Source organism: Rhincodon typus, chromosome 8 (genome assembly GCF_021869965.1).
Source record: "Rhincodon typus isolate 14 chromosome 8, sRhiTyp1.1, whole genome shotgun sequence".
Lineage (NCBI taxonomy): Eukaryota > Metazoa > Chordata > Chondrichthyes > Orectolobiformes > Rhincodontidae > Rhincodon > Rhincodon typus.
Window position 1 is genome coordinate 52,126,296 of NC_063339.1, and position 20,986 is coordinate 52,147,281.

Below are 20,986 nucleotides of genomic sequence, written 5' to 3' on the forward strand. Positions count from 1 at the left end.
TCTTTGTTCAACAACTGTTCTTTTGAAAAGTTCAAGCTTTGTATGTATGCCTAGCCATTTATATTATCTGAGACATTAGTTCATATCAGAATTTCTTCCTGTTATCAAAAAATCTGAAAATTAAAAGTCACAATTAAGACACATTTTGTAGAATCCATTTATTTTTTCCTTTTGTATTATTGACTATAATTATGGAAAAAACAACTTTAAAACAGAAAATACTTACTGGCTCAAGCAAGTTGTATGTTTCAATTGTTATGCTGAACTGCTGTTCTGTTGGCAAATAATATTTACCCAGTAATTCTCCCACACCGCATTAGATAGAAATAGCTAGCGTTGTGGTGCACATTGATATACATCTACAGCTATAGTTTCCCTACATTTATCACCTTAACATTCAAATATACGAGTTGTTTTGCAGGTTTTAGCCAGGTTGCTTTGACCGTGCAAAGCCATACACATCAGGTCAGAAATCACATGACACCAGGCCTGGCCTGCTGTGTTCTTCCAGCTCCATACTGTGTTATCTCTGACTCCAGCATCTGCAGTTCTTGCTATCTCCAGGTTATAGTCCAACAGGTTTATTTAAAAACAGAAGCTTTTGGAGCCTCCGTCCTTCTTCAAGTGTTAGTTAGAGAGGTAGTATCAGACACAGAATTTATAAGTAAAAGATCAAAGGGTCACACCACTGATGAGGATGTACTAAACAAACCGAAGATGCTGTTAAATCTTTAATCAGTTAGGAAGTTTCAATTGATTAATATGTATATGTAAATCCCTGAATTCTTTTAAAGTCACTGTCCTAAGAGAACTAAAGGTTTTATCAGTGTTAAAAAGCAGTGACATTTTGGGTCAGACAATGCATGATAGGTGTGAGGACTTGTTTAGAATCTGTTTGTGTTTTGGTTTGGAATCAGACTGGTTTTATTTCTAATAGAAATTTGTAAAACGCCATATTGACTGACTGTCCATAAACTGTGTGCTTTTTGAACAAAATAGAATGTATCTGCAAATACAACAAATGCCCGCCAAGGCGGACTTCAGGATACACAACAATGCAGAGTTGCCAAGCAGAGGCTGATAGCCAAGTTCGGTACCTATGAGGACGGCCTCAACTGGGACCTTGTGTTCATGTCACATAACAGGTGACCCCATCACACTATATACACACACACACACACACACACACACACACACACACACACAGTCTCTCTCTCTCGCCCTTCCTCCCGCGCACATACATACCCTCTCGCGCGCTCTCTCTCTCTATCTCTCTCTCTCTCACACACGCGCGCGCGCACACACACACATACTTTCCCTCACACACACACTCACGTGAATGTATGGGGTGAATTTGTATTTGCAGTTACAATCTATTTTGTATTTTGAAGAGAGGCTCCTGCACGACAGTTATAACAAACACCTGTCAGAATCATGATGCCAGCAGTATTGTCAGAAGGGTTAGTTAAATTCAGATCTGCATTGATCCATGTGTTGGTTAAATTCAGATCTGCATTGATCCATCCTTTCATATGCTAGCAACTGGAACTAAAAATACTTCCCAAGAAGTGGTGTGAAATGCTAATTGATTTATTCTCTTTATTGCTTCTCTGGAAGACTGTTATAATGCAGAAAATGCACACTATCTCAATGAGCAACAGGCTACCTCTGCACTAAGAGAAATTAACAACTTTTGAAAGATCCTATACTGTTCTGTGCAAAAGGCGATATAATTTGGAGGTTATGTGTGCAGCTGTTACATGTGAAATATTATTCCCTGGCTGCTGAACAATAAGTTTACATTTCATTGCAAATGAAAACGAAGCCCTTCAGTGCCCCCACCCCCACTCCCCTTCTCTTTTCTCTACCCATTCCCTTCTTCTCCCATTTCTTCCCCTCTCCTCCTCTCTTCTCCCTCCCTTATCCTTACCTTTTTGCTTTAGGCTGGTTTCAATGGCCACAAAATTTTCAAAGAAAACATAATATATGTGCGAATATGTTTGATCAAAGAACGACTTCAAATCACTTGCTTCAGAGTTTTCTACAATAAAAAGAAATAGAAAAACCATTAGGATAATCAATAATTTAAATTTAGATTAATTAAGCCACCAACAGCATATATCTATATTTAAGTTTTTTTTTAAACTTTATTATACAAATGAACAAAAGATGAACTAACTCCCAAATTTGGATCAACCAACTTAGCTCAAACCTTGAAACATGTATTTCCACTTCAGATGTCAGTAAAAGCTAACAGGCTAGTCAAAGAGGCAGGAATCCTACAGTCATATCTCTCCTGATTATAAATAAATGTCACAGTCATGAAAATATATTACACATCCACTAAATATTATAAAACCTAATCTCTGATGATTTTTTAGAAGTCAAAAATTATAGTAAAGCAGCAAATATTTTAAAGCTAATTCAGGCTGCGAACAAATAGACCACAGCCAAATATTACATTTAATGACATTTTTATATCAACAGCTCCATTTGAATTTCTGCAGCTACATCTCTCAAATTGGCAGCTACAAATGTGGGTGTCCTGCCTAGGTAACTGCCAATGCATCTATGGACTTGCTACTCGATCAGCCACAGGGAAGCTTTATATCATATTTTCCTCAACAGAGTATCTGATTTTTAGCTGTTGTGAAATCACAAATACTTTAAGCAAGTTATGAACAAGAAAAATAGCCATTATGACACTATGGATGAATAAAGAAGATTACATTTGAAATCAAAGGCGAAAAATAAGTACACATGAAATATATATAACAAAGAAGCAAATGGCAGTAGAGAAAATGAAATGGTCAGGAAAAGGTCAAAAAGTTAGGAAGGCAAAATGCCAAAATGAAATCAAGAAATATAAAAATAATAAAGTTTTCCAGTCACATAAATAGTGAAAGAAATGGCTAGGGAGGAATACACTATTCTAGACTCACTGTAAGACAATGACACAAAAGGCAAAAGTATAAGGTAATTATCTCTATTGGGTAATCACCGGGGAGGGGGGAAGAGAGAGAGAGAGAGAGATAATTAGAGGTGCCGTAGCCCCTGCAGTTAGCAAACAAAAACAAGGTTTGGTAAGGTAAGCAGAGCAGGGACTGCAGAGACAGAGACAATGAGTGACCTGGCCACAGTATTGTAGTACAGGGAGCCATTCCTCCAGCTATTTCTGTTTCTATGTGTTTCAGATCTCCAACATCTACAGTTCTTTGTTGCATATTAGTATGGGAGGAATAAGTTTCAGTTATTGAGGCACTGGCACCAGTAGTGCAGTAAAGGGAAGCTTCTCCAATGAGATGTGTTTCACTTGAACAATGCTTGGGGCTAGTGCTCTGGCAAATCAAATAACAAAGGCTTTAGAAGGGCATTGAACTAATTAGATCAAAAGAAGGATTCATAGACTTACAAAGCAAAATGATATGACAGTCTTGCCAGGCAACTATTTCAGTAATGATACCCAGAGTGGGACAAGAAGGGACAGGGTGTACAAAGAACAAGAACAATGAAAAATACAGCATTGGAACAGGCCCTTCGGCCCTTCAAGCCTGCGCCGACACATTTTGCCCTTCCATACTAAAACTGTCTTCACTTACAGGATTCGTAACCCTCTATACCCTTCCTATTCATGTATTCGTCCAGGTGCTTCTTGAATGCTGCTGTTGTGTCTACTTCCACCACCTCCTGGCAATGCATTCCAGGCAATCAACACCCATCAAGTGAAAAGCTTGCCTTGCACATCTCTTATAAACTTTCCTCCCTCGCATTTTGAACCTATGTCCCCTAGAAATTGACCCCTCCACCCTGGGAAAAAGTCTCATACTGTCCACTCTATCCATACCATTTGCAATCTTATAAACTTCTATCAGGGTACCCCTCAACCTCCTGCATTCCAGTGAAAATAAGCCGAGTCTATCACACTCAACAACTTCTCTTTCAATTCCTCCCACTTCCTACAGACAAAGGGGGTAGCCATGGGTACCCGCATGGGCCCAAGCTACGCCTGCCTCTTTGTAGGTTACGTGGAACAATCCCTCTTCCGTACCTACACCGGCCCTAAACCCCACCTCTTCCTCCGTTACATTGATGACTGTATCGGCGCCGCCTCGTGCTCCCACGAGGAGCTCGAACAGTTCATACACTTCACGAACACCTTCCACCCCAACCTTAAGTTTACCTGGACCATCTCTAACACCTCTCTCCCCTTCCTGGACCTCTCTGTCTCCATATCGGGCAACCACCTAGAAACCGATATTCATTTCAAGCCCACCGACTCCCACAGCTACCTAGAATACTCCTCCTCCCACCCACCTTCCTGCAAAAATGCTATCCCCTATTCCCAATTCCTTCGCCTCCGCCGCATCTGCTCCCAGGATGAGGCATTCCACTCCCGTACATCTCAGTTGTCCTCGTTTTTCAAGGACTGTAACTTCCCCTCCTCGGTGGTCGAGAACACCCTCAACCGTGTCTCCCACATCTCCCGCACCTCATCCCTCACACCCCGTCCACGCAATAAAAACCAAAAAAGAATCCCCCTCGTCCTCACGTACCACCCCACCAACCTCCGGATCCAACGCATCATCCTCCGACACTTCCGCCATCTGCAATCCGACCCCACCACCAAAGACATCTTTCCCTCCCCACCTTTATCTGCTTTCCGGAGGGACAACTCTCTCCGTGACTCCCTTGTCCGCTCCACACTCCCCTCCAGCTCCACCACACCCGGCACTTTTCCCTGCAACCGCAGGAAGTGCTACACCTGCCCCCATACCTCCTCCCTCACCCCCATCCCAGGCCCCAAGAAGACTTTCCACATCAAGCAGATGTTCACCTGCACATCTGCCAATGTGGTATACTGCATCCGCTGTACCCGGTGTGGCTTCCTCTACATCGGGGAAACCAAGCAGAGACTCGGGGACCGCTTTGCAGAACACCTACGCTCGGTTCGCAACAAACAACTGCACCTCCCAGTCGCGAACCATTTCAACTCCCCCTCCCATTCCTCAGACGACATGTCCATCCTGGGCCTCCTGCAGTGCCACAACGATGCCACCCGAAGGTTGCAGGAACAGCAACTCATATTCCGCTTGGGAACCCTGCAGCCCAATGGTATCAATGTGGATTTCACAAGTTTCAAAATCTCCCCTCCCCCCACCGCATCCCAAAACCAGTCCAGCTCGTCCCTGCCTCCCTAACCTGTTCTTCCTCCCACCTATCCCCTCCTCCCACCTCAAGCCGCACCTCCATCTCCTACCGACCAACCTCATCCCGCCCCCTTGACCTGTCCGTCCTCCCTGGACTGACCTATCCCCTTCCTAACTCCCTACCTACACTCACCTTTCCTGGCCCCATCCCCGCCTCTTCGACCTGTTTGTTTCTTCTCCACCTATCCTCTCCTCTATCCCTCTTCTATCCGCCTCCCACTCTCTCCCTATTTATTTCAAAACCCCCTTCCCCTCCCCCTTTTCTGATGAAGGGTCTAGGCCCGAAACGTCAGCCTCTCTGCTCCTATGATGCTGCTTGGCCTGCTGTGTTCATCCAGCCCTGCACCTTGTTGTCTCGGATTCTCCAGCATCTGCAGTTCCTACTATCTCTGATTCGAGTCTATCCAACCTTTCTTCATAGCTAAAACCCCCATACCAGGCAACATCCTGGTAAACCATTTCTGTACTGTCTCCAAAGAATCCACGTCCTTCTGGTGACAAGAAATATACCCAGAAAAACAGCAGCAATTAGGATCAAATTGCAAAAAAAGCAAAATTAACAGCTCATTACTTATAAGTAATATATAGAACAAAATAAATGAATTAAATAGAGGTTAATGGGCATAATCATGGTTAGAACAAGATCAAAGGTGAGAACTAAATATGCAGGGGTACGTAACTTTTCAGGAGGACAGGGGAAGAAAAGCGTGGTGAGGTGGCAACAGCAAGAAACAACCTTGGACCAGAAAATGTAGAATCCATATTGCTATAGGGAAATAATTAGAAAAGGAAGAGGATACAGGTGGGAGTAGGTCACACCTCCCCTTAGATTGGCTATACAGAGGACAGAGAATAAATCAACAGATATCGAGGGCGTGTAAAAAAGCCAGTACATTAACCATGGGTGACTTTAACCTTCAGAAAGAACGGGAAAATTAAATTAGCAGAGGTAGCCACACGGAAGGATTCATAGTGCTTGTCTGAGAGTTTCCTAGAATTCAACTAGGGACAAGCTTTTTTGAATCTGGGAGTGAGTCAGGTTTAATCAATGACCTCAGAATAAAATATTCGATAGCAAACAGTCAGTGTAGAATTTAGCATTTAGTTTGAAAGTTAGAAAATTGGGTTAGAAACAACTGTGCTAAACCTAAATTAGGGTAGTTACAATGGTATGAGGGCTGAGTTGGCTGCAGTGGACAGGAAAAGGGATTTAACAGAAAAGGCAGTGGATAACCAATGGCAGATGTTTTAGAAAACAGTTCATGATTCAGGACAAAAATTTCTTCCTGTCCATAAGATGATTCTCAGAAAAGGGTTAACCAACCACGAAATTAAGGATAGCATCAAATTGAAAATGAAACACATGTGACAAGGATTAGTGATAAACCAGAAGTTTGAGAATGTCTTAAAAGTCAACAAAAGATGACCAAAATAATAAAAAAGGGAGAAATTAAAACATGCCAGTAAGCTTGCAAGTAATGAAAGCAGATCTTAAGACCTTCTTTAAATATATAAAAAGGAAGAGCGGCACCAAAGCAAACAAGGGCCACTTAGAGAATTAATTGCGGAAATGATAAATGGGAAGCTATGAAGTGGGAGAGGAGTCTTTTCATCAGTCTTCATTATAATGGATACTAATAGTATTCCAGAAATATTAAATACGGGACAAACACAGGGGAGGAAATAAATACAAGAATTATGACTGGAGAAAGAGCATTAGGGCAGCTAAAGGGGCTAAAGCCAGACATCTGTGCCTGCTCAGTTGAATCCTAGGATGCTAAGGGAAGTAGCTACAGAGATAGTGGAAGTACTGGTAGCAATATTCTAGAAGCCATGGGTTCTTGGAAAAGTCCAAGACAATTGGCGACCTTCCAATGTAAGAGCCTTATTCAAGGAAGAAAGGAGACAAAACGACAGATAAAAATGTTAGTTTCTGTCATTAGGAACATGCGAGTGTCTGTTATGAAGGATGCAATAGTAAACATTTAAAAATGCATAAAATAATCAAGCAGATTCAGCACGGTATCATTAAAGGGAAGTCATGTCTGACAAAGTTATTGGAATCCTATGAGGAGGTAACAAACAAAATGGTTAAAGAAAAACTAGTAGATGTAATATATTTGGATTTCCAAAAGGCATCAGATAAGTAGCCTTATGTGCAGTACTTCAATAAAATGACAGCCCATGGTGTTGAAGGTAATATATTAACATGGATAAAAGATTGGCTAATTAATCAAAGACACAGATTTGGGATAAAGTGGGCATTTTCAGAATGGCAATCTGTACATAGTGGAGTGCCAAAGGGATAACTGCTAGAGCTACAACTAATTACAATATACGTTAATAACTTAGACGAAGAAGTTGAATGTACTACCATCAAGTGTGCAGACCACATGGGAAGGGAAGTGGTGAGGTTTACACAAAGAGTCTGCAGAAGGATATAGGCAGGAGTGTGGGCAAAATCTTGACAGATGGAATATAATGTGGGAAAATGTGAGAAAATGTAAGGTTATGTACTTTGACAGGAAGAATAGAGGAGTGCAGTCTTATTTTATCGAAAAAGACTGCAGAAAGCTACAACACAGAGGGATTTTGGGGTCCTTGTGCATGTATGACAGAAAGCTAGCATTCAAGTTCAATTGGCAATAGGGAAGGTAATGATGACCTTTATTTTGAAGGGAACGGGGGTGGGTGTTATGTCATTTATATAAATGATTCCGATATGAATATAAAAGGCGTAGTTAGTAAGTTTTCAGATGACACCATAGTAAGTGTAGTGGACAGTGAAGAAGATTATCTCAACGGGACCTTGATCAGATGGGCTTATGGGCCAGATAGTGGCTGATAGAGTTTAATTTAGATAAATGTGAAGTGTTGCATTTTGGTAAGGCAGGACTTATACAGTTCATTGTAGGGCCCTGGGGAGTGTTGCCTAACAAAGAGACCTAGGGGTGCAGGTGCATAGTTCCTTGAAAGTGGAGTTGGAGGTAGACAGGGTGGTGAAGATAGCATTTAGCATGCTTGCTTTCATTTGGCCAGAACATTGAGTGTAGGAGTTGGGACATCATGCAGCTGTACAGGACATTAGCAAGGCCACTTTTAGAATACTGCATACAATTCTGGTCGCCCTTCTACAGGAAGGAAGCTGTTAAACTTAAGACAGTGCGGAAAAGGTATACCAGGTTGTTGCCAGGACTGAAATTATAGGGAGAGGTTGACTAGGTTGGGGCTTGTTTGCCTGGAGCATTGGAGGCTAAGGGGTGACCTGATGGAGGATTATAAAATCATGAGGGGCATGGATAGGGTGAATAGCCAAAGTCTTTTTCCTAGGGTGGGGGAATCCAAAACTAGAGGGAATAAGTTTATTGTGAGAGGGGAATGATTTAAAAAAAGGAACTGAGGGGTAACTTTTGCATGCAGAGGGTGCTGCGAGTATGGAATGAGCTGCCAGAAGAAGAAGTCGAGGCAGGTACAATTACAACATATAAAAGGTATCTGGATGGGTATATGAATAGGAAGGACTTGGAGGGATATGGGCCAAATGCTGGCAAATGTTTCTAGGTCAGAATGGTCGGCATGGACGAGTTGGACTGAAGGATTTGTTTCTGTGCTGTGAGATTCTATGAACTGAGTATTATAATCAAACATTAAGTTTGAGTTCGTGCAGAAATCCATTGTTGGGAACTGAATCCAGCCAAGAAGAGAACTTTAAAGGAAGTTTTCTGTAGATAGGTGGAATTTGCTGATGTGTACAGTTTAACAGATTTTAATATTCCACCACTTTCTAGCTTCAAAAGGCTTTCGGTGATTCTGAACAGAATTTCTAGATTGGTCATTATGCTGTTGTGTAAAGCAGCAGCATCAGTGGTATGAATACATCTTGTACATCTACAATGCATAAAGATAACATTTTACAAATTATTAAATGCACTTACAACTCAAAGATTTGATCCAGCCTAGCAAGTCCATGGTTTTGCATTTGAATTACCTCCAAGCCTTTTTCATCTAACCCCATTGAACACATCTTTCTATTCGTATTATCTGACTTTCTTTTGAATCCATCTACTCTGCTCACCTCAACTACTCATTATGGTACTACAGCTTACATTCTGACTATTTTCTGGGTAAAGAAGTTCCGTCTTAAATTCCTATTATGAAGTATCTTTCATTTGCAATGTAAAGTTCTGGTCTTGCCAACAAGTAGGACAAAGTTAGTGACTTGGGTAATGTTACTGGACTAGTAACCTGCAGCCCCTGGCTAATGTTCTGAGTATCATACATTGAAATTCCACCATAGCAAATGATGAAAATTGAATTTGTAAAATTTTGGAATCAAAGCTTGTCTAATAGCGGCCATGTAACTATTACCAATTAGTATAATTAACCAATGGCCTTTAGGGAATGAAAGCTGCCAAATCCAGATACGCAGCATATGGTGGACTCTTAACTGCCCTCTGAAAGCCACTCAGTGAAGGGAGAAGGGATGATCCCATTACCTAACTGAAAAAAGATAAACAAGCAGACAGTGAGCAGGTACAAGCCTGTGTCACAAGCCAACATAAAACTCAAGACAAAAACTAGCCAATTCATGCAATGAAACAGAACAGCAGTTCTGCCAATCAGGCACATGATCAAATCAAGGATGTGCCCTCATGGCGTGATGGTAATGACCCTGCCCCTGGGCCGGGAAGCCTGGGTTCAAGTCCCACCTGCTCTAGAGGTGCAAAATGATATCTGAACAGATTGTTTCGAAAACTGGGTCAAATCAAGGGTGTAAGAGGAAACTAAAACATCAGGACGAATTTTTAAATGATAGTAGAGAGAATCAACAAGGTAGTAAAGAGAAGAGAATTAAAAAAGTGATTACACACAAAACAACTTTTCATAATCCGTGAAATTAAGAATTAAATTTCCATATCAATGCAATGAAATTCATACTGTCATTCATTTATCCAGTAAGAAAGTTCTACAGAATCTTTTGATATTATTACAACATATTAAGCTTCTTTTCACTGATGAATAATATTAGCTCAGTCAACTCACATAAACATGACTGTCTAGATGCCTCATTTTTAATCTGTTTCATTCCATTGTTAATTGACAATCAAGGATATATTTCAGAGTTATCAAAACTGAAAGCCAAGTATTGCAGAAAGAAGCAAACACTGGGGACAGGAAGTAGCGTACATCAATAATATCAAGATTATAGCAAGATTAGATGCAGGAAGTACTGTCATTTTAAGGCAATCAACAAGAAAAAAATCCAATTATCCAACAGTTCAAATTAAACTTACAGTTTCTGTAAATTACATGCAGAAGAGGAATGGTCAACAACAGCTCGCATTTACAGTGCCTTTAACCTAGTGAAATGTTTCAATGTGAATCAAGAATGTAATCACGTAAAAAAAAACAAATATTCACAGAGTCAAAGCTGCAAGAATTAGGACAGATAACAAAAGAATTCAGAACTTAGGGCTTAGACCGGGCTGGAGAGTTTCAGTTATGAAGAGAAATTTTTCCTCAGAGCAAAGAAGATTGAAAGGGGATATGATTGAGATGTATAAAATTATGAAGGGCATAAATAGGGTAGATAGCAAAACGTTTCCATTTGACGGCGTGATCAATGATCAGGGGGTATAGATTTAAGGTAAGAGGCAGGAGATTTAGCGGAGCCGCAGGAAAACCTTTTTCATCCAGAGGGTGGGAATCTGGAACACGCTCCCCGTAGGAGTGAGAGAGGCAGAAGCCATTATGTCATTTAAATTAAATTTAGACGTGCACGTGCAATGTCAAGGTGTGTAAGGATATTGGCCAAAGTACTAGAAAAGGCAATTATTTTTAACTGGTATAGATGAAATGGGCCATAGTGCCTTTTTATGTGCTGCAGATCTCTATGATTCTAAACAGGTAAAGGCATGGCCAGCAAAGCAGGAAATCAGAATTGCAGGTTTGTCGGTCTAGCAGAAATTAGAAAGGGACAGGGACAAGATTCCAGTTACTTGAGCAATGAGCAAACACTTTTCTGACTGTATAGAATTATGTAACGGGGGATGCCAGATATCAGTATTAGGACCATAATCTCTCATTATATATAAAAGACCTGGATATGGTTGCTGATGACAAAACATGGTAAATGGTGAATTGTGAACAGGATAAGTACAGGACGTAAACAGTTTGAATAGTGTAAGAAACGTGCATTTTTATTTTTGTACTTTTCAAATGTTTGCACTGAAAAAAATGAAGAATTGTTTTAAAAAACGGTCCTTTGAAACAATGGTTGCATATATTGAAAAGCAAATAACCCAACACCCACGTCTAGCATTAAACCAATTGAAGTGGTTGCAGGCAACCAGGAGTCGAGCAGACTTAGGTGGGTGGCAACAGAAGTTGATTGGTCTACTGACTAGTAGCTGCCCACCAACAGCAGTGAGATCGGTTGTCAGATAACTCAATACCTTGGAGCTATGAACAAGTTACAGAGAAAGGATTTGATCCCCACCAGTTCAGAAGCGGTCTGTTCTCTGCAGTCAAAACTCACTTCAAACCTGAAGAGAACATTTTTCCTTCTGCAGTTACTGTGAGCTGACTTCTAAACCAGTAGAAAACCAGTGGAAGCATTCAGAAAAAGGAATGGCAGAAACAGAAATTCAGATCAGCAAGTACCAGCTCACCAAAGAGCTGTACAAAGGGTATTGAATAGTCTCCAGTTCTTCCTGCTGTATACATAATTTTTTGCCCTGTCTATGTCTATCTGTAAGGAGGAGTTCAGAAGGGGATTAGGGTTTTAATTTATAGCGTTTTATGCCGATGGTTTATCTTTAGATAGATAAAAATTACTTGTAATAAATAGTAAATCTTGTTAAGCACAGAGACTTAGTCTGAAAATTGGGCAATATTGTATGCTTATTTTAAAATCTTCAATGTTTGAGATACCTCCGGGGAATCGTGGCCTCAGCGAATCATGACAATACTCAGACGCGATTCATTGCAGATAATTGTGAAGTGCCACACTTTAGAAGAAATAACACGAAGAGACATGATAATCTAAAATGTATTGTGTGGATGAGGGAGTGGACAGCCCATGGAAGTAAATATTCACAAATGCCTGAAAGCTTGAAATCTACGAATGCAGAGCAGATTGACAACACAGTTAAAGCATTTAGGGAAAATGGCTTTATAAATAAGGCCATTAAATTCCAAAATAAAGAAATTCTGAACAGATTATTAGTTAGGTACCATGCATTAGGAAAGCTGTGGAAAGGGTATAAGTTTACGTTTGCCAGGATGTCCGATCACAGTTATGTGGAGGGGACAGAAAAGTTAGAATTGCTCTCCTTGGAGCAGAGAAGGTCAAAGAAGACTCAGAGGAGGTATTCATAATTAGGAAGGGTTTTACTGGAGTTAATAGGATAACTGACTTTCTTTGCCAAATTCAATTGAGAAGTCACAGTTCTAAAATTGTTAAAAGAAGAGGTGGTGAAGAAAAAAACATCACTCCAGCTGTTAAAATTTAGAACAATCTACGAAAAAGGACGGCGGAATCAGGTTTTATTCTCTTTTTATTCATTTGTAGGATGTGGGTGTCGCTGGCTGGCCAGCATTTCTTGCTCATTTCTAGCTGCCCTTGAGAAGGTGGTGGTGAGCTGCCTTCTTGAACCGCTGCAGTCCTCTTGCTGTGGGTTGACCCACAATGCTATCAGGGAGGGAATTCCAGGATTTTGACCCAGCGACAGTGAAGGAACAGCGATATATTTCCAAGTCAGGATGGTGAGTGACTTGGAGGTGGTGATGTTCCTTATATGTCTGATGCCCTTGTCCTTCCAGATGAAAGTGATCATGGGTTTGGAAGGTGCTGTCTGAGGATCTTTGGTGAATTTTGGCAGTGCATCTTGTATACAGTACAAACTCCTGCTACTGAGCGTCGGTGGCGGAGGGAGTGAATGCTTGTAGCTGTAGTGCCAATCAAGCGGGCTGCTTTGTCCTGGATGGTGTCAAGCTTCTCGAGTGTTGTTGGGGCTGCACTCATCCAGGCAAGTGAGGAGTATTCCATCACACTCCTGACTTGTGCCTTGTAGATGGTGGACAGGCTTTGAGGAGCCAGGAGGGGAGTTACTCGCAGCAGTATTCCTAGCTTCTGGCCTGCTCTTGTAGCCACTATATTTATGTAGTGCATCCAGTTGAGTTTCTTGTCAATGATAAACCCCAGGATGTCGATAGTGGGGGGATTCAGTGATGGTAACACCATTGATTGTCAAGGGGTGGTGGCTGGATTGTCTCTTATTGGTGATGGTCAAAGTCTGGCATTTGTGTGGCGCGAATGTCACTTGCCACTTGTCAGCACAAGCCTGGATGTTGTCCAGATCTTGTTGCATTTGAACATGGATTGCTTCAATATCGGAGGAATCACAAATGGTGCTGAACATTGCACAAACATCAGTGATCATCCTCACTTCTGACCTTACAATGGAGGGAGGTCATTGATGAAGCAGCTGAAAATGGTTCATCCTAGAACACTAGAGGAACTCCTGCAGAGATGTCCTGGAGCTGAGATGATTGACCTCCGACAACCACGACCATCTTGCTACGTGTCAGGTATGACTCCAATTACCAGAGAGTTTGCCCCCTGAAACCCATTGATTTCAGTTTTGCCAGGGCTCCTTCATGCCACACTTGGTCAAATGCAGCCTTGATGTCAAGGGCTGTCACTCTCACCTCACCCCTGGAATTCAGCTCTTTTGTCCATGTTTGAACCAAGGCTGTAATGAGATCAGGAGCCAAGTGGCCCTGGGGGAACCCAAACTGGGCATCACTGAGCAGGTGTTGCCTGATAGCACTATTGTTGACACTTTCCATCATTTTACTGATGATCGAGAGTAGACTGATGGGGTGATAATTGACCAGGTTGGATTTGTCCCGCTTTTCGTGTACAGGACATACTTGGGCAATTTTGCACGTTGTCGGGTAGGTACCAGTGTTGTAACTGTGCTGGAACAGCTGGGCTAGGGGAGCGGCAAGTTCTGGACCACAAGTCTTCATTACTACTGCCAGGATGTCAAGGCCCAAGCCTTTGCAATATCCAGTATCTCCAACTGTTTCTTGATATCACATGGAGTGAATCGAATTGGCCGAAGATTGGTGTCCGTAACGCTGGGGACCACTGCAAGAGGCCGAGATGGATCACCCACTCGGCACTTCTGGCTGAAGATTGCTGCAAATGCTTCAGCCTTGTCTTTTGCACTGATGTGCAGGGTTCTTCCATCATTGAGGATGGGGATATTTGTAGAGCCTCCTCCTCCAGTGAGTTGTTTATTTGTCCACCACCATTCGCGACTGGATGTGGCAGGACTGGCAGAGCTTAGATTTGATCCGTTGGTTGTGGGATCGCTTAGCTCTGTCTATCATTTGCTGCTTTCACTGTTTGGCATGCAAGTAATCCTGTTTGGTGGCTTCACCAGGTTGATACCTCTTTTTCAGGTATGCCTGGTGCTGCTCCTGGCATGCCCTCCTGCACTCTTCATTGAACCAGGGTTGATCCCCTGGCTTGATGGTAATGGTTGAGTGGGGGATATGCTGGGCCATGAGGTTACAGATTGTGAAGAACAGTTCTGCTGCTGTTGATGGTCCACAGCACCCCGTGGATGCCCAGTGTTGAGTTGCTAGATCTGTGCAATGTCTGTCCCATTTAGCACGGTGATAGTGCCACACAACACAACGGAAAAGAACGGTCTAGGCCCGAAACATCAGCTTTCCTGCTCCTCTGATGCTGCTTGGCCTGCTGTGTTCATCCAGCTCTACACCTTGTTATCTCGGATTCTCCAGCATCTGCAGTTCCTACTATCTCAGAAGTTACTCTCAACATGAAGGCAGGACTTCGTCTCCACAAGGTCTGTACAATGGTCACTCTTACCGATACTGTCGCTGGCAGATTAGTAAGGATGAGGTCAGGTATGTTTTTCCCTCTTGTTGGTTCCCTCAACACCTGCCACAGACCCAGTCTAGCGGCAATGTTTTTTTAGGACCCGACCAGATCAATCAGTAGTAATGCTGCCGAGCCACTCTTGGTGGTGGACATTGAAATCCCCCACCCAAGAGTACATTTTGTGCCCTTGCCATCCTCAGCGCTTCCTCTAAGTGTTGTCCAACATCAAGGAGTACTGATTCATCAGCTGAGGGAGGACGGTCTGTGGTAATCAACATGTGGTTTCCTTGCCCGTGTATAACCTGAAGCCATGAGACTTCATGGGGTCCGGAGTCAATGTGGAGGACTCCTAGAACAACACCCTCCCGACTGTATACCACTGTGCCGCCACCTCTGCTGGATCTGTCCTGCCAGTGGTGTCCAGGACATTGTATGATTCTGCGAGTGTGACTATGTCAGGCTGTTGCTTAAGTGGTCTGTGAGACAGCTCTCTCAATTTTGGCAGTAACCCCCAGATGTTAGTGAGGAGGACTTTGCAGGGTCAACAGGGCTGTTTCTGCCATTGTCTTTTCCGGTGCCTAGGTCGATGCCGGATGATCCGTCCAGTTTCATTTCTTTGAGACTTTATAGCAATTGGTACAACGGAGTAACTTGCTAGGCCATTTCACAGGGCAGTTGAGAGTCAACCACATTGCTGTGGGTTGGAGTCACATGTAAGCCAGCCCAGGTGAGGGTGGCAGATTTCCTTCCCTGACGGACATTAGTAAACCAAATGGGTTTTTCCGACAATCGGCAATGATTTCATGGTGATCAATAGATTCCTAATTTAAAAAATTATTGAATTCAAATTCCACCATCTGCCATGGTCTAGCAATAATACCACTAGGTTACCCCATAACTATTACAGGTTCCATAAATAAAAAGGATCAAGTTGAATATCTCTTTCAGAGAACTAGCACAATAGGTTGAAATGTTCATTTTTTTGTGCTGCAAGATTCTGTTTACTTAACTGCAATTTTGTTACAATGACATTTTCACTGAAGCTAAATTTAAGTTTTCCGTTGATACCCTCAAAATATAATGAATATTGTCAATAGCAATGAAGAAAAATAACTTGCACTCGTATAGCATGTCACAGCCTATGGATCTCCCAGCTAATGAAGTACTTTTAAAACATAATGAATATTGTAATGTAGTGAGTGCAGTGGTTTTGCAGAGTCACTAACACTAAAATGACAATTGCCAGATGATCTGTTCTACCGGATTTAGCTAAAGAATAAACACACAAAGGTAGAACTCCCTTGTGATTCTTCAAAGCAATATCTTGGGATCTTTTATATCCACCTTAGAAGATGGATAGGGCATGAGTTTAATATCTTCTCCAAAGAACTGAACAAAAGCTGGTGTAGCACACCCTTAATACTAGACATACTATTTCAACCTGAACCCACAACTGCCTTACTTGAAGATAAACGAGAGCTATGGATGCCACTTACAAAGCAAATGCAGCAATCTATTCCAATGGTTATAATAAAAAATAACTATCACAGCTCCCATATGCAATCATGTAATGAATATAATTCAGTTTTTACAACCTGTTCTGTTGAAGAGTTACTGGACTCGAAATGTTAACTGTTTTCTTTCCACAGATGCTGCCACATTTGCTGAGCTTCTCCAGCAATTTCTGTGTTTGTTTCAGATCTCCAGCATTCATAGCTCTTTGTTTTATTTTAGATTTTCACAAAAGGTTTATAAGGTTGTTGCAAGACTAGAAGATTTGAGTTATAAGGAGAGGCTGAATATTGTAATTGTACCAGCCTCCAGCACTTGCTCTGGCATACACACACCACCCTCGGTGTTAAAAAGGTGCCCCTTAGGTCTCTTTTTAAATCTTTCCCCTCTCACCTTAAATCTTTTGGACTCCCCTACCCTGGGAAAAGACCTTGGCTATTCACCCTATCCATATCCTTCATGATTCTCAAAGTAATTTTTAACAACAATGCTGTCAAAGCAGCCTTTTCCAGAAGGCATGTGACTGAATAGACTAGGGCTTTTATCCCTGGAGTGTTGAAGGCTGAAGGGTGACCTTTCAGAGGTTTATAAAATCATGAGGGGCATAAATAAAGTGAATATCCAACATCTTTTCCATAACATAGGAGAGTCCAAAACTAGACAGCATGGGTTTAAGTTGAGATCGGAAAGATTTAAAAGGGACTTGAGGGGCAATTTTTTTCACACAGGCACATATGGAACAAGTGGTAGAGGTGGGTACAATTAAATTTAAAAGACATTTGGACAATACATGACTAGGATGTTTTAGAGGCTTTGGACCAAATGCAGGCAAATGGGACTAGTTCAGTTTAGGAAACCTGGTCAGCATTGATGAGTTTGGCAGATGGACCTGTTTTCAGGCTGTATGACTCTAGCCGTAGTTCCAGTCCTCCAGTACTTTATTTATGTTGCCCAGTTGGAAATTTAATGCCCATGTTTAAGAGAAAACACTGGGCTAGAATTAAAATTTAAATATTTGAAAGTTCATCAGAAAGTCTAACCCTGTTTTGCCAGAGTCTGGTTGGGTCCTGATTTGAATTTACATCTCGCTTTTAACATTGTTATGGACCCAACTGATAGTAATATTAGACAAGTCAGATCCCAGTGAGAAACCTGGCTTGATAAATCGAATTTTATTTTTGCAATTTAGTTACCACAATGACTAGTCACTGAGGATAGTCAAAGAGTGCCAACGTATTTTCTACAAAAGAACACAAGTTTATTACTCAAAAAAAAAACAACTATATAATGACAATAAAAAAAGTATAGACAGCAAAAGAAAGATTTAACCTGTTCCTCAGCAAAATCCTTCATAGACACTTGATCAATAAAGTATCACTCCTATCTGCAGTCTTCAATTTCTTACTTAACTGTCTCTTTGAAGCCCTTCTCCTTTGGCTGCTGAAACAGCTTAAGCCTTCTTTCCAATCTGATGGCCTGGAGATTTCAAACAACTCTCAGGAACCTAGAGACCTCTACAAAACTAAAAACTGCCCTTCCCCTGGTATAACTTTACCCCTTCTGAACTCAACATGCTCCTACCATCTGTTTCTGTAGTCATAAAACTGAACTTAGTAAACATTCAGCACGTAATTCCCCAGGTAACTGATCAGAGTCATTGGGCTTAAGTCATATGCCTTCTGGAAAAGGCTGCTTTGACAGCATTGTTGTTAAAAATTACTTTCAGAATCATGATTGATATGAATAGGGTGAACAGCCAAGGTTTTTTCCCAGGGTAGGGGAGTCCAAAAGATTTAAGGTGAGAGGGGAAAGATTTAAAAAGAGACCTAAGGGGCACCTTTTTAACGCAGAGGATGGTGTGTGTATGGAATGAACTGCATTGAATGGGTATATGAATAGGAAGGATTTAGACGGATATGGGCCAAATATGACTAGATTAATTTACGATATCCGATCGGCATGGGCAAGTTGGACCGAAGGGCCCGTTTCCATGCTGCGCATCTTTATGACTCTAACTGTCTGCTTGTTCATCATGTCTGTGTGGGTTTCCGCCAGATGCTCTGATTTCCTTCCATAGTCCAAAGATGCGTTAGATGGATTGGCCATGCTAAATTTCCCCACAGTGTCCAGGAATCTGTAGGCTGGTGGGTGTTGGGTGTTGGGTGAGGTGGGATGCTCTTTGGAGGGTCCGTGCAGTTTCAGTGGGCTAAATGGCCTTTTTCTGCACTGTAGGGACTCTGAACCAATCATGAGCATACTGCTTTTCCACGCCATGTATTTTCAGTTACTAAATTTTTAGAAGTTACAGTTCAATTTTGTGAACATATTATTTAATATATTCATCTATTTTGAAATCAAAATACAACAGTTTAACAGAACATAAAATAAAAATAATAAGCACTTGGAAACAAATATCTATGATGAGCGGGGCGGGGAGATTTCCGTTACATTTTCCGGGCTAAGCCTTTAACTTTGCATACAGAAAACCACCCGAATCTTAGACAGTGTTTGAAGATAGACGAGCCCAATTGTTTCCTGTTCAGGAGTTAATAATCCGTTTTGCGAGCAACAATTTAATTTCAATAATGGAGCAGGGCGTATTTATTTCCAGATGCCTATGAAATACAATAGGACATTTATACGATTGACATAGTTGCCTGGGCACAATAACCCAAATCAAACTCTACAACGACAAACGCACTACCCCTCGACACACTGTCAAAAAGAAGAAAAAAAACAATTTCTCTGGCAGGGAGATGTAAAAATCAATAGCTATCAAAAAGAAAGAAAACTTGGTTCAGCCGAAGAAAACACTTGAGATGTGTCTGCAATTCACATAACCGCATACCAGCCAGAGCAATTCAGACAATTTTGACCCTTTCTACTTAGAAACAGACTTAACAACAATCAGTAAACAAAAACTAGATTAACCCCTATACAAGTGTACGCTGCCAATGCTTCGCCTGCTGCCGATAGGGTGACTAGAAATTGTCTCTAGAGTTGCTGCAGCGTGATACTGACCTATGACAACCCTCAGATGCTTCAATCTGGTCAGAACATCCTTCTTCGGATCCAGGACTTTCTGTGTGGATTTTCTCACATCTCCGTGAGGTTTTTTAGAAAACATTCCGCTCCTTGGATTAAGCAGCAGACACCCCTCCCTCCCGCCTTCCCAACGCTTATTTTTTTAAAATGTTGAGAAATAAATAAAAAGGTCGCGGCCTAATAACAATCAAACTTGTCCAAGATGCCGACCCCATGAACGCAGCAGCTGGGTGAACACAGCCCAGTGATCAACCGTCAGTCGAAAACATGGCGGCTCTCAGCAGGACAAACAATCGGCACGCTCAATCAAAACCAGAGTACTTCCAAAACACTGAAATGACAAATGATTCACGTCAGGTCTCACGCTGCCGCCTTGCAATCGAAGTGAATTTCATGTCAAACCGCTACCGCCCAAGCACGAACTATTTGTTCTGAAAACGTTCCGTCGTCCAAACACTTCTCTCTTGACTGCTCCGATGATGTTTAGTCATGTCTGTTTTCCCGCTGCCACCATAGGAATGTTAGCTGCAGAGGCTGCCGGGAATTGTAGTTTTACTTGTTGAATAGTACGCGACCCATTAGGAGTTCTTGTACTACAACTCCCAGGGTACACGGAAACACCCAGCTACCGGCCGGGGTAGTTTTGCGCGCTTCCATTCGATCCCCCTTAGGCCCAGCCCTCTGCCTCGCTGATTGGTGGCACTGCTGGTTACGACACAAGCATTTCCACTCCAGTCTTGCGAATGGCCAATGAAGCTGTCAGTTAGCTCAGGCAACTGCTCGTCTCCTTCCCGTACTCCCCACCTGGGATGAAATGTGATGTTGGGGTGAATTAAACATTCGGTGTAATTAATGTAAACGTGGTGTTTGAGATTTGAACTTTTTGAAAAAAAACGGTCAATATGCCGGTCCATTCTAGGGATAAGAAAGAGAACAGTCACGAAGACATGGATGTTGACTTCCCAGAGAATGAGGGCAGCAGCTCAGATGATGAGGACACAGAGAGTTCCTCGGTCTCGGAAGATGGGGACAGCTCAGGTGGGTAAAGGCCGGAATCCCTCGTCATTTCGAGCTGGCAGGCCTCAAGCAACCTGCTCATACGCATTGCAGCCCATTGGTTGTGGTTGGCCGATTTCAGGTTAATGCTTAAATATTGAGTCACATTTATTTGGAAAACACAAATAATTTACCCTCACCCATGTTCCCCTTTCATAACTTCCTCGCCCCCTTTGTGTCTCTTCCTTTACCTGAGCGACCCACCCCCCAGCCTGGACGACACTCCGCTCCTGTCATCCTAAGTCCC

General features: G+C 42.1%; 2 protein-coding genes across 2 annotated transcripts in view; one reads left to right on the forward strand and one right to left on the reverse strand.

The window, feature by feature from the left end:
• Window positions 1-20,252, reverse strand: part of LOC109922148 (ral GTPase-activating protein subunit alpha-1-like) — a 93,896-nt gene extending 73,644 nt beyond the window's left edge. Inside the window, exons 1-2 of the mRNA XM_048600423.1 lie at window positions 19,660-20,252; window positions 1,931-2,041 (exon numbers count right to left, since the gene is read on the reverse strand). Coding sequence (XP_048456380.1) covers window positions 1,931-2,041; window positions 19,660-19,765 — 217 coding nt within the window. The 5' untranslated portion in view covers window positions 19,766-20,252. The remainder of the gene's footprint in view (window positions 1-1,930; window positions 2,042-19,659) is intronic.
• Window positions 20,253-20,403: 151 nt separating this feature from the next.
• brms1la (BRMS1 like transcriptional repressor a) overlaps window positions 20,404-20,986 on the forward strand; it is a 27,596-nt gene continuing 27,013 nt past the window's right edge. The window contains exon 1 of the mRNA XM_048599707.1: window positions 20,404-20,721. Within this exon, the coding sequence (XP_048455664.1) occupies window positions 20,586-20,721 (136 nt within the window). The 5' untranslated portion in view covers window positions 20,404-20,585. The remainder of the gene's footprint in view (window positions 20,722-20,986) is intronic.